Source organism: Salvelinus namaycush, chromosome 38, assembly GCF_016432855.1.
Source record: "Salvelinus namaycush isolate Seneca chromosome 38, SaNama_1.0, whole genome shotgun sequence".
NCBI classification, from domain to species: domain Eukaryota; kingdom Metazoa; phylum Chordata; class Actinopteri; order Salmoniformes; family Salmonidae; genus Salvelinus; species Salvelinus namaycush.
This window is the reverse complement of record NC_052344.1, coordinates 8566803-8581100: the sequence shown is the minus strand read 5'-3', so window position 1 is coordinate 8581100 and position 14298 is coordinate 8566803. Positions and strand designations below refer to the sequence as shown.

At 46.3% G+C, this 14298-nt stretch overlaps 2 protein-coding genes across 4 annotated transcripts in view; one reads left to right on the top strand and one right to left on the bottom strand.

Moving 5' to 3' along the window:
- LOC120031920 (USP6 N-terminal-like protein) overlaps positions 1-9126 on the top strand; it is a 79193-nt gene extending 70067 nt beyond the window's left edge. For both annotated transcript variants that reach the window (XM_038977777.1, XM_038977778.1), the window contains 3 exons: positions 3091-3190; positions 3563-3715; positions 6134-9126. In XM_038977777.1, coding sequence (XP_038833705.1) covers positions 3091-3190; positions 3563-3715; positions 6134-7800 — 1920 coding nt within the window. In that variant the 3' untranslated portion in view covers positions 7801-9126. The remainder of the gene's footprint in view (positions 1-3090; positions 3191-3562; positions 3716-6133) is intronic.
- A 2313-nt stretch (positions 9127-11439) lies between these two features.
- On the bottom strand, positions 11440-14152 carry LOC120032257 (enoyl-CoA hydratase domain-containing protein 3, mitochondrial-like). Of its 2 annotated transcripts, none has more exons than XM_038978265.1 (6): positions 13863-14152; positions 13389-13510; positions 13199-13296; positions 12794-12994; positions 12554-12732; positions 11440-12288 (listed from the first exon to the last, which is right to left on the bottom strand). In XM_038978265.1, exons 1-6 carry the CDS (start codon positions 13997-13999, stop codon positions 12189-12191), a joined length of 837 nt encoding a protein of 278 aa, XP_038834193.1. In that variant the 5' UTR covers positions 14000-14152; the 3' UTR covers positions 11440-12188. The 2 variants fall into 2 exon arrangements, with proteins under 2 accessions (XP_038834193.1, XP_038834191.1); XM_038978263.1 differs by having other exon boundaries at positions 11440-12292; positions 13863-14142.
- Between the last annotated feature and the right edge of the window lie 146 nt (positions 14153-14298).

Here is a 14298-nt window from a genome sequence, read left to right as displayed (position 1 = left end):
CCCTTCCCTCTGTATCAGAATGTTAGACAGGGTGAGTGGCTGAATCACATCCCCTTCCCTCTGTATCATAATGTTAGACAGGGTGAGTGGCTGAATCACATCCCCTTCCCTCTGTATCAGAATGTTAGACATGGTGAGTGACTGAATCACATCCCCTTCCCTCTGTATCAGAATGTTAGACATGGTGAGTGACTGAATCACATCCCCTTCCCTCTGTATCATAATGTTAGACAGGGTGAGTGACTGAATCACATCCCCTTCTCTCTGTATCATAATGTTAGACAGGGTGAGTGGCTGAATCACATCCCCTTCCCTCTGTATCAGAATGTTAGACAGGGTGAGTGACTGAATCACATCCCCTTCCCTCTGTATCAGAATGTTAGACAGGGTGAGTGGCTGAATCACATCCCCTTCCCTCTGTATCAGAATGTTAGACAGGGTGAGTGGCTGAATCACATCCCCTTCCCTCTGTATCAGAATGTTAGACAGGGTGAGTGGCTGAATCACATCCCCTTCCCTCTGTATCAGAATGTTAGACATGGTGAGTGACTGAATCACATCCCCTTCCCTCTGTATCAGAATGTTAGACAGGGTGAGTGGCTGAATCACATCCCCTTCCCTCTGTATCAGAATGTTAGACAGGGTGAGTGGCTGAATCACATCCCCTTCCCTCTGTATCAGAATGTTAGACAGGGTGAGTGGCTGAATCACATCCCCTTCTCTCTGTATCATAATGTTAGACAGGGTGAGTGGCTGAATCACATCCCCTTCCCTCTGTATCAGAATGTTAGACATGGTGAGTGGCTGAATCACATCCCCTTCCCTCTGTATCAGAATGTTAGACAGGGTGAGTGACTGAATCACATCCCCTTCCCTCTGTATCAGAATGTTAGACAGGGTGAGTGACTGAATCACATCCCCTTCCCTCTGTATCATAATGTTAGACAGGGTGAGTGACTGAATCACATCCCCTTCTCTCTGTATCATAATGTTAGACAGGGTGAGTGGCTGAATCACATCCCCTTCCCTCTGTATCAGAATGTTAGACAGGGTGAGTGGCTGAATCACATCCCCTTCCCTCTGTATCAGAATGTTAGACAGGGTGAGTGGCTGAATCACATCCCCTTCCCTCTGTATCATAATGTTAGACAGGGTGAGTGACTGAATCACATCCCCTTCCCTCTGTATCAGAATGTTAGACAGGGTGAGTGACTGAATCACATCCCCTTCCCTCTGTATCATAATGTTAGACAGGGTGAGTGGCTGAATCACATCCCCTTCCCTCTGTATCATAATGTTAGACAGGGTGAGTGACTGAATCACATCCCCTTCCCTCTGTATCAGAATGTTAGACAGGGTGAGTGTCTGAATCACATCCCCTTCCCTCTGTATCAGAATGTTAGACAGGGTGAGTGGCTGAATCACATCCCCTTCCCTCTGTATCAGAATGTTAGACAGGGTGAGTGGCTGAATCACATCCCCTTCCCTCTGTATCATAATGTTAGACAGGGTGAGTGGCTGAATCACATCCCCTTCCCTCTGTATCAGAATGTTAGACATGGTGAGTGACTGAATCACATCCCCTTCCCTCTGTATCAGAATGTTAGACAGGGTGAGTGACTGAATCACATCCCCTTCTCTCTGTATCATAATGTTAGACAGGGTGAGTGGCTGAATCACATCCCCTTCTCTCTGTATCATAATGTTAGACAGGGTGAGTGGCTGAATCACATCCCCTTCCCTCTGTATCAGAATGTTAGACAGGGTGAGTGGCTGAATCACATCCCCTTCCCTCTGTATCAGAATGTTAGACATGGTGAGTGACTGAATCACATCCCCTTCCCTCTGTATCAGAATGTTAGACAGGGTGAGTGGCTGAATCACATCCCCTTCCCTCTGTATCAGAATGTTAGACAGGGTGAGTGGCTGAATCACATCCCCTTCCCTCTGTATCATAATGTTAGACAGGGTGAGTGACTGAATCACATCCCCTTCCCTCTGTATCATAATGTTAGACAGGGTGAGTGGCTGAATCACATCCCCTTCCCTCTGTATCAGAATGTTAGACAGGGTGAGTGGCTGAATCACATCCCCTTCCCTCTGTATCAGAATGTTAGACAGGGTGAGTGGCTGAATCACATCCCCTTCCCTCTGTATCAGAATGTTAGACAGGGTGAGTGACTGAATCACATCCCCTTCCCTCTGTATCAGAATGTTAGACAGGGTGAGTGGCTGAATCACATCCCCTTCCCTCTGTATCAGAATGTTAGACAGGGTGAGTGGCTGAATCACATCCCCTTCCCTCTGTATCAGAATGTTAGACAGGGTGAGTGGCTGAATCACATCCCCTTCCCTCTGTATCAGAATGTTAGACAGGGTGAGTGGCTGAATCACATCCCCTTCCCTCTGTATCAGAATGTTAGACAGGGTGAGTGGCTGAATCACATCCCCTTCCCTCTGTATCAGAATGTTAGACAGGGTGAGTGGCTGAATCACATCCCCTTACCTCTGTATCAGAATGTTAGACAGGGTGAGTGACTGAATCACATCCCCTTCCATCTGTATCATAATGTTAGACAGGGTGAGTGACTGAATCACATCCCCTTCCCTCTGTATCAGAATGTTAGACAGGGTGAGTGACTGAATCACATCCCCTTCCCTCTGTATCATAATGTTAGACAGGGTGAGTGGCTGAATCACATCCCCTTCCCTCTGTATCAGAATGTTAGACAGGGTGAGTGGCTGAATCACATCCCCTTCCCTCTGTATCAGAATGTTAGACAGGGTGAGTGACTGAATCACATCCCCTTCCCTCTGTATCAGAATGTTAGACAGGGTGAGTGACTGAATCACATCCCCTTCCCTCTGTATCCTTTAGGCCTGCAGTTTTTCTAAATATGTCTTTGTAAAGCAACAGTCGTTATCACACCATGCCTACTACGGGTGTTGGGCTAAAGAAAGTGTTAAAAATTATATTATGAAAATATATTTATTTCTCCTCCATTCTGGCTCACTCATTCTCTCTCTATCTCTTTCTCTCTCCTTCATTGTCTTTCTTCCTCTCTCTCTCTCTTCCAATCTCTCCCTCAGACCCCCTTCACCCTGACCCTGCGGATCTGGGACATCTATATCCTGGAGGGAGAGAGAGTTCTGACCGCCATGTCCTACACGGTCCTCAAACTGCACAAGAGTAAGACCAGAACAGTAGGATTGTGCTATTGTGACCACGTGGTTGCCTTGTGACCACGTGGTTGCCTTGTGACCACGTGGTTGCCTTGTGACCACGTGGTCGCCTTGTGACCACGTGGTCGCCTTGTGTCCACGTGGTCGCCTTGTGTCCACGTGGTCGCCTTGTGACCACGTGGTCGCCTTGTGACCACGTGGTTGTCTGTGCGTCACCAGACTGTTTTAGCCCGCTGAACTAAAGTCCCAGTTTCAGGTCTCAGGCAAAGTTGCCGTTCATGTTCACTGAACCACCTCCGCTAACCTCTAAGATCTGTGACTGTCCTCAAACTGCACAGGAGAAAGTGTTCTCACACCGTGTGTGTGTGTTTGTTTGCAGAGCACCTGTTGAAGCTGTCTATGGAGGATCTGGTTGAGTTTCTGCAGGTGACTCTGGCCAAGGACTTCTTCTATGAGGATGACTTTGTGATTGAGCAGCTGCAGAACAACATGTTGGAGCTAAGGAAGTCCAAACTGGAGCTGGCTGCACCAGGTAGCCTCCTGCCCCCAACACATCTCATACACACACTGATTACAGTAGGCTATACATTTGTCCCACACACACAGATTAGACAACTGCCACACACAAGCTCAAAATATCAACACACACACACACACACACACACACACACACACACACACACACACACACACACACACACGGATGTATCACCCTGCATATGTTACTTCACTTACATTCACCCTCAACCACACAGTTCCAGTTCAAGTGCACACACACACACACACACACACACACACACTCACATAGCTCTCCTGCTGGCTGCTGTGTAGTAGTATTACCAGTGGTAGTAGTAATTAGTGATAGCAGTCTGTGTCTCATCTTGCTTTCTGTCTCTTGCTTAATCTGCCTCTTCTCCCTCTTCTCCCAATGGTTCGGCCCAGCCTACAAAAGTGTGGGTGGGAGTGGGGGCCACATCCCCTCCTACGACAGTAACCGGTGGGCTATCCTGACTGGTGTTCCCCTGTTTCATCATCTGTCCATCCCTCCCTCCCTCCGTCAGTCCCTCCGTTTTACGTCTGTCTGTCTGTCGCCTGTCTACCCAGCAGCCCTGGGGTTCTCCTACAGAGCATTCTCACAATGTTACCGCAACCTTGTGCAGTAGCTACTGCAACTCAGGCCAGGCTGCTATTGTTTTAAAGCTAACTTGGAGTTTTGTAGTGGAGGGATTGTCCTTCTCTATTACTCCCAAAATCTTTGTCTCTGACTGCTTTTAGTGAGGTACTGCAGATAGTCATTATCAATACAGTAGTAACCATTTAACTCCTACTTTACAGTTAATAAGATACTTTAAGTCAATACTTTCAGTTAGTAAGATACATCTTGCCTAAAGCTTTGACTGGTCACCGCTCAACATTGTAGACTACATAATGGCTTAACCTCCAAATGTCCTAATGTACTGTGGCATCCTACCACCCTGGTTGTGCGCGCACACACACACACACACACACACACACACACACACACACACACACACACACACACACAGTGAGAGAGCTATTTTCTCTTCCTGGTGTCAGGATAATAAGTATCATCCAACAGCGGATGCTTTTTGTTTGACTGCAGCACTCTGCGCTCATCTTCAACCCAGAACTCTTCCAACTTTGACAGTTAAATTGCTGGATGAGGTTTTTAATAAGAGGCTAAACAAAGGTTTGAATAGGTTGTTGTCTGTGTTTACGTTTGATTGTGGGGTGGAGACTGCATCCTACCCTTAACTTGGCAACCCTTAAGCACCTGTATCAGTGAACACATATTTCCTGGGTGAATCCTCAATAGTCTCAAGTGGCTTCCTCTCCTGAGTCCAAACTGAGAAGACTGGGTGGGTGAAAGCAATAAAGCACTGCTCTCGGCTGGGTCCCAATACATTTGAATGGCTTCCGACTTCTTGTCTCCTTTCCTTTATCCCCAACCTAAGAGCCATTATTTCCCTTATCCAGGCTTTTCAGATCAGTGGTTCTACGTGAAAGTAGAGAAGGGCAGGAAGCTGTGTAGGAGTGATGGAGGCTGTGACTTACAGGCAGAGTTTCTCCATATTGTTTTCACCCATTCAGTCTAAGGACAGGAAAATGGGACACTTTTTTACACAATAGAGAGCCACTTTAGTTTGTGGATTCAATAACAGTCAGTGACAGCACTTCCTGGTTCAAACTCATAACACTTCCTGGTCCTGTCACATCACTTCCTCTTCTCCAGCTTGTGTCTCCTGGTTTCTATGGTGATTGTGGACATACTGTTCCTACCAGAGCCCAACACATCCAGTGTCACACCTTCACTCTCTGTTTCTCTGTATCTGTGTCACCTGTATTGTACTTTTTTTTTCGTGACACTGGTAGATACGATTATGTAATAGAAGTAATAATAATATACTCATCAAGTAATAGAGTTTAAAACAGCATGGAGTTGAGATATTTATGGTTTTTGTCCTTGAGTGCTAACTCAGCCATGTTTCCTACTTAACCTCTTACAAGTGCTTCTAAAGTCTTTAAGTACAGTCCGTTAGCTCATTTCAGTCTGACCTTTTGAAGTCGGCCTGCTGCTGCAGCTAAGTACATTTTAATGAAACTGAGTGAAAACATATTATTTCAGTCTACACTTTTGAATGGCACTTCCTAATTGGATGCCTCTGGCTCGCACTCTGGGATTTTAATATCAGATATATTTCAGATGTTGTATTTTGTTATGTCCTTGGTTGGTTTCTCGCCTGTGGAGACGTGATTATTCAGTGTTGTGGTGAATGTAATTCTCTCTTTATTTTCACCCCCCGTCGGCAGTGATGTTGCATGAATCCATATTGCCCTTTTTTAATATTCATTGTTTGAAAACATGCCTTTGCCGTTTTGTGTTCTCCCTCCAGGTGCTCTAACCTGCCTGTCTGTTGTATCTGTGCAGGTAAAGAGGACGAGTATCCCAAGAAGCTTCTTGGGCAGCTTCCCCCAGAGCCGGCGGTGAACCAGAACCACGTGGCGAATGGTCAGAGCCACGCGCAGCCGGCCGAGCCCCCAAAAGCGCCCAGCCCCTCCCCCGAGCACCAGCGGGACAGCCGACCCCCCAACCGGGCGGGCAGGGACTCCCTGGATAAGCTGGTCCGGCAGCACAAGGCTGAGAAGAGGGAGGCCAGATCACGGGGGTCCGGAGAGAACGCCGTCCACCTTGACCCCCACTGCAAACAGCCCTCCGTCCACCTCGACCCCCACTGCAAACAGCCCTCCGCCCCCCCCCTTGCTACCCCAGAGAGAGGGTCCACACCTACACCATCTCCGGCGCCCTCTCCCTCGCCACATAACAACCCTCCTACAAAAGTGGTGGACGGAGGGAAGCCTCAGAACCACGCCACGGCCAACCACAACTCCAATGCCGCCTCCAGCAGCTTTCGTAAAGACATCGCCCCGCGCTGGGTCAAGCCGTCCGAGACCAAGCTGGAAGCGGCCAAGGCAGCGGCGGCTAGGGAGATCCAGCTGAGCTGCGGTGGTTCCCCGGCCCCCTCCAGCCCTGACGACACCCTGCTGCTCAACCGCCGGCCCCGCTCCAGGGGCTTGATCCCAGGCTCCAACCGCGGCTCCAACGCCTCTCAGTACGACAACGTGCCCGGGGGGGCAGAGCAGGACTTTGTGGAGGTCCTGGAGCTGGAGAGGCCACCGTCGCAGATGAGACGCAGCGAGACGCCGTCCCTACCCCCCACCCCCAGCCTGCAAGGACCAGTGGGTAGGCAGGCAAAACGCCCCATCCCTGCTGCCCTGTCCCTCAACAGCCCTGCAGGGGGTAAACCCTATGTCCACCCCAACGGCCAGAGCCAGTACCACACGCCCCCCCAGCAGTACTCCCCCGGCCGGCCTGCTATGGTGCCACTCCACTACCCCCCGTACAGTGTGAGCCTTGAGCAGAGGGGACTGGGAGAGGACAGGCACTACGGCCCCCCGCCCTCCCGAGGCACCCCACCGATGGGTCTGATGTATGGGGAGAGAGCGTACGTCACCACCCAGCGACCCAGCCACTCTCCGGAGAAGGCCCTCATGAACAACTCCTATGCCACCACCCACAGGCAGCCTCCCAGCTCAGCCCAACCCCCCCGGACCATTGTAGGCCCGCTGGCCCCGCGCACCATACAGCAGCTGGACAGCCCTGGTAGTAACGCCTCCACATACCTGCGCCAGCCCACACGGCTCACCTCCGCTGCAGCCGCCTATCCGGTGCACTCTCCTGTTGACTACAACAGGTACGAGGGGCGCAGGAGAGGGGAGCAGACCCCGCCCTACCTGTCTGAGGGGCCAGGCCGGGGAGGGGCAGTGGAAGTGCAGCCGTGGGGGCAGCAGGAAGGTGGTGACATGACACATGCCCCTGGAGGTGTTCCCCGATCCCCCAGCTTCCATAGGGCCCAGATGTCCCCCGTGCAGGAGTTCACCTTCCCCCCCGGCCCTGACGGCCTGGCTCACTACAGGACACAGTTCCACGAGCAGCAGCAGCTCACCATGAGGCAACAGCTCCCCCCGCTGTTCGGAGGACCACACTACAGGCACGCACCAGAGGCGTTCACCATGCAGGAGTCTATGTTGCTGTGAGAGGAGGAGAGAGGGATAGAAAGACACTGAGGTGTAGTCACTGACACTGTGGCAGCAGAGACAAGCGGGAGTCCTACTGGAGTTAAGGGGTTTTACTTTGGTTTGTGCTTTATATGTGACGTTCTGACCTTAAAAGTCATACTGCAGGATACCAGCTTTTGACGTTTTTATGGATCCCTTTTGAAAACCCACTGAAGATTGATTATTTTATTTTTCGGATGTTAAATCATTAACGACAGGAGTTAAAAGTATATATATATTTTAGAGTTGAAAATGTACAGTAAATGATGTTTTGTTAATATACTGAGTTATTGAAACGTTATGAGTAGCAGGGGACACTTCTCCTGGCGAGACAAACTCAGTGATTCCATTTTTCTTTTCCATCTTTATTTTTTTCGGAGTTACTTCCAAAATATCTACTTTAGAGGTCAATTTACTCTATATGCTTGTGAATATCTTATTTTTCTGAAAGAAGAAACAAAGCTATGTCAAATAGTAGAATTACGGATCAGTGATGATTTAAAATCATTGTCGAAAATAAATCATTTAAAGTCTGAAGCACCTCCACTGTATAAGGACAGTTTTTACAACTTAAATTTTTTCATTGAGATTATTCTGTTGTCGCTCAGTTTAGCGACCACTGTCATTTCTAGTCATTGCATAGCATTTCTGTAACCCGAATAGTGTGTACAGTATGTTTGGGTATCGAGGCCAGTGTCTGCTTTATACCCCATATTGAGACTGTAACAGTGAACTGTTTTGTCGTTCGTAGAAAAAACACCCCTTTTCTCCCCTGAGGGTAGTGTACGATTTACTTCCCTCTGAAAAGTTTACATGAACATTAATTGCATATTAACAGTACGGTATTTTCATCACCACAGAGTAGGTGTCAGCTAGCTGCAAGAGGTTTCTATAGAGGGGGAATGTGTACTGGTATTGAAGTACTTACTAAGCCGCAATATGCTTTAATTGTCAACTCATGTCTTGTATTTTCAGCAGTCACATTCACTGCTGTTCAGTTACCAGCACTTACATATTAAATCATTCCATATACACACATCAATACTTACTGACCTGTACATACTACTTTGTAGTGTGATGTCACACATTTGAATACATATTCAACCAACTACCCTTTTAGTGCTGATTCTCAACTATGTACTTTTTGATACAATGCTTATCGTTCTCACGGTTATAATTATACTGTTATTATTTGAACATGCAAATAAGTAATTCCTTCTTTTTGTTAAATAATTAATTGCAAAATGGTTTCAGGTCATTCTTCAGAGACTTTTCTTTACTTAATAAAGCAAATTGGGGTGTGCATTTCTGATCATGTGTCTGTATATTTGTGTGTGGATTTATTTCTGTAAGAATGTTATTGCTATTCCCTTCATACATCAGTGAAGTGTCTTCGTACATATTCTACATGCATGGACCACAAAGCTCACGCCGGATACTGGAAAAAGGGATAAGAAGTGCCAACGTTATTCATCTGCTGATATTTGAGGAAACACTGCCCTCTAGTGGAGAGAAACTTCAGTCAAAATGAATTGCAACCTCTTCCAACCCTATGCAGCTGCCAACACCCTCATCTTAATTTTACAGACCATTTTTTCTTATAGGATTATACAGGCCAGTTTTTCCAGGACCCCTGCGTGCTTTACTAAGAGTATTGCATGTTATTTTTCACTTAGCACATTGTCTTGTACTTTATTTATTGAGATCAAAATATTTGTATGTGGGCCAAACTAGGAATTTGGTCATAGCAATAGGCTACCATAAAATCATTTAAAAAAAGTTCTGAACACTCCACTCAATTTGCCTTTTATCAGACCTTTGCTTCTCAAGGGATACAATGGTGCCATCATGTGGCGGTACAGTGCTAATGCATAGAACATGGAACATTACTGTACTTTAGTAGCACTGTCTTTGGTGGTAGTACAGCCACTGTTAAACATTCAATGGATGCCTCAATCCCACAGCCACCATGTAACCAGTGCAGGTTGAACTAAACACAGGATCTATTATACAATACCTCTGTATCCCATTCATGTATTTGTGCCTATTATGTTTAAATATAAAATAATCAGAAGATTGGCTTCATCAGTTCTTTAGTAAATGTATTTTATTTTTGTTTAATACATTAAAGAGGTAATTTGAATGGTACATATATTGTTTTTCACTTAAATTCAGAAATATACAGTGCATTAAAGTATTCAGAACCCTCAACTTTGTCCACGTTTTGTTACATTACAGCCTTATTCTAAAAGTGATTCAAATCAATCTACGCACAATACCCCATAATGACGGGTTCAGAAATGTTTTCAAATGTATACAAATACATTTTTAAAAAATACCTTATTTACACAAGTATTCAGACCCTTTGCTATGAGACTTGAAATTGAGCTCAGGTGCATCCTGTTTCCATTGATCATCCTTGAGATGTTTCTACTGTACAACTTGATTGGAGTCCACCTGTGGTAAATTCAATTGATTTGACACGATTTGGAAAGGCACACACCTGTCTATATAAGGTCCCACAGCTGACAGTGCATGTCCGAGAAAAAAAACAAGCCATGAGGTCAAAGGAATTGTCCGTAGAGTTCCGAGACAGGATTGTGTCGTGGCACAGATCTGGGGAAGGGTACCAAAAAATGTCTGCAGTGTTGAAAGTCCCCAAGAACACAGTGGGCTCCCGAATGATGAACTACCAAGATTAATCCTAGAAAAATAAACTGTGGGAAAGGCCTTGGTCAGGGAGGTGTTCAAGAACCCGATGGTCACTCTGACAGTTTCTCTGTGGAGATGGAAGAACCTTTCAGAAGGACAACCATCTCTGCAGCACTCTACCAATCAGGCCTTTATGGTAGAGTGGCCAGATGGAAGCCACTCCTCATTAAAAGGCACATGACAACCTGCTTGGAGTTTGTCCAAAAGGCACCTAAAGGACTCTCAGACCATGAGAAACAAGATTCTCTGGTCTGATGAATCCAAGACTGAACTCTTTGGCATGAAGTCCAAGTGTCACGTCTGGAGGAAACCTGGCACCATCTCTACGGTGAAGCATGGTGGTGACAGCATCATGCTGTGGGGATGTTTTACAGCGGCAGGGACTAGTCAGGATCGAGGGAAAGCTGAACGGAGCGAAGTACAGTGAGATCCTTAATGAAAACCTGCTACAGAGAAACTCCCCAAATACAGGCGTGCCAAGCTTGTAGCGTCATACCCAAGAAGACTCGAGGCTCTAATCGCTGCCAAAGCTGCTTCAATAAAGTACTGAGTAAAAGGTCTGAATACTTATGTAAATGTCATAATTCAGTTTATTTTTAATACAATTGCAAAGAATTATAACCTGTTTTTCTTTGTAATTATGGGGTATTGTGTGTAGATCCATGAGGGAGGAAAAACAATGTTGATTAATATTGATTAAATTAGAATAAGGCTGTAACATAACAAAATTTGGAAAAAGTCAAGGGGTCTGAATACTTTCCGAATGCACTTTATATACCCAATTGATTTTTGAAGAATAAAACTTAACACATTCCTCATGAGCTTAGTTCTATTGTCGTACCCTATCAGAAACACAAATATAAGCTTGTTTAACGCCTTTGTAAACAATGTATAGCCTCAAAACACATTTGTATTTCATAGACGGTCAGTCCTTGCATCCATAGCTCTGTCTATGAATTTTAGAGTGGTTACATTTCTCCAGTCCCATCCATCAGCTTTTTACCAAATCAGTGGCGGAGTGACCGCCTTTTAATTGTTTCAACTGCAGATTGCCCCTTGAAACATTTACATTCTGTCTCACCAGAAGTTCCCAATCTATGTCCTGTGTGAGTCCCTTGACCATGGGTGTATCTCAAGTATCTACCTTTCCAAGACCCTTCACCTCACCCCCTCCTATGAGCATATATGAAGACAGCCCTGCAGTATCCCTTCATCAGATGATCACTACAATAATCAACAGGGATTTAATTTCAAAATGTCCTCCTCGAGCACTTGTGTGTTCTGTGATGGGTTCTGGTCCAATTGGGGTCGAGTTTAACACCTCAACCATCCACATGCTCCCTCTCCATTCCAGAAGCTGCTGATGTAACTGATGTGAAATGGCTAGCATGTTAGCGGGGTGCGCGCTAATAGCGTTTAAATCGATGACGTCACTCGCTCTGAGACCTTGAAGTAGTTGTGGCTTTTGTGGAGCGATAGGTAACGATGCTTTGAGGGTGTCAGTTGTTGATGTGTGCAGAGGGTCCCTGGTTCGAGCAGGCCAAGCACCCCTCACCAGCCCGTGCACCCCTCACAGGCCATGGTAGGCCAGCCCAGCAGACATCACTCGTCATTGGCCTTCTCTGCTTTGTTTGTCCACACAGGCTTCCGTTTCTCTATGAAGGCCCGTATCCCCTCCTGTCCGTCTCTGAGAGCGAGGTTATCCACCATGACACGAGAGGCTGTAGCGTAGGCCGCATCCCGCCCCTGGGCCATCTGTCTGGGAGAGGAATTAAATGAAATTATGATTCAAATATGTATAAAACTACACATATATATAGTATTTATCTTTCTAGACAAAAATGAGGGAGTCTTTTGCTGTCTTTTTGCATGCAAGTGTGGATAGTGGATATCTATCAGTGGATATCCACTCAAACCAACAAAAACATCGAAACGTAATGCAAACAAGGAATGAATACATGGTAGGCAGAAGGGTTGAGTGCTACAGTGTGGTAAAACATCTGTGGAGTGAGAGACACACCTGTGGAAGGTGGCCTTGCCAAGGGCTACAACGGGCCGGCTGGCCTGACAGACCCGCCGTGCGATGGCTAACGTCTCCTCCTCTAGACGCTCCTCAGGAACCACCTTACTGACCAGCCCGTGCCTCAAAGCATCCTGGGCCGAGATCGGGCTTCCTGTGAACAGCATCTTCATGGCGACCTGTAAAATATCAGAATATATCAGTGCTGCACAGTGTGTGTTTGTGTGCATGTGTGTTTACCTTCTTGGGGACAGCTCTTCCTATTGCCACGGCTGGTGTTGAGCAGAACAGACCCACGTTGACCCCTGGCGTGGCGAAGGTGGACTTCTCCGTCACCACGGCAATGTCACAACTGGCAACAAGCTGGCATCCTGCTGCTGTGGCAACCCCATTCACCATGGCAATCACAGGCACGGGAATGTCTTGTATCAGGGTCATAACCTTCAATAACAACAAGAGGTATGAGTGTGTTTGTAGATGAGAATGTGTGTGTGTGTGTGTGTGTACTGTATGTACACAGCCATCTGAAGGCCCCCAAATAGAAGACTCTATGGAGGACAATCATACTCGACTGGAGCGACCGCCAATAATGATGATGATGTGTGTGTACAGTATATTTGTATACAGTACGACAGTGAACCACACCTCTGAGCAGGCCTGAAACACCTTGGTGTGGTAATCTCTGCCCTGTGCTGACGTCAGCTCCTTCAGGTCATGCCCAGAGGAGAACACTGGGCCCTTAGCTGGAACACACATAACACAATACAACAGTGTTTATGAAGGGGGGACCAAGGGGCACATCTGATCATGGATCAGCACTCTGTTGGTATCTTACCTGATATGACGATGACTCTGAGGTCTTCGCTGTCGATGTCAGCCAGGATGTTGCCTCTCAGTGATTCCAGCATGGACAGAGACAGGGCATTCCTCTTCTTGGGGTTGTTCAGGGTTATTCTCCTGCACATGTAATTAGTTACAGTAATTAGTTACAATAATTTAAAGAGGAACACAAATCAATACACAGTACCGAGCAATGCACTGTGTACCTGAAGTGTAATAGTGAGATTTTTATAGAACATATTGCTTACTAGCTAGATACAGCATTTCACGTTTCAGGTGATCCGTTTTTGTATTAAAGAGATGGAAGCGCGTGCCCAAAATGGACAGCTTATGTACAATGCGCGTGACATGAGCACACCTTTTGCAAAAGAGTCGCCGACCAATGCATAAGGTCTTTGACCACAGGAATCAAACACTGATAGAGTAGTCAAGCTAGCTAGCTTTGTTAGTTTGCTGACAACTTGAATACCTTATTCCATTGTTTTGCTGTCTGACAGTCAGTGGCTCTGCTTGAGTTTGCGTGCAAAGTAACCTTGACCCAGCTAGATGTGTAAACCTGTTGAATTGGACAATATTAGCAGCTCGGTAAAACAAATTTCGAGTCATGTTTCGACTGTCCTTGCGTCAACATTTGGGTCACCGGTTGAACACCTGCATTCTATTGGTGCATAGCGCCTTCTACTGTTTCGGAGTGACAAAACTCAAAACATTGTCATACTTCCCTCTGGGGTAATGGATTATAAATTGACGAACTGTATATTGATTGCAACTACTGTATGTATTATGTCATAACACAATACAATTTCAGAATAGCTGTTTTGTAACAAGCGCATCAATGCAAAATCACAAACTGTCTATCAAAATTTGTGAATTCATATTTCAAGTATCATATTTACGCATAGGAA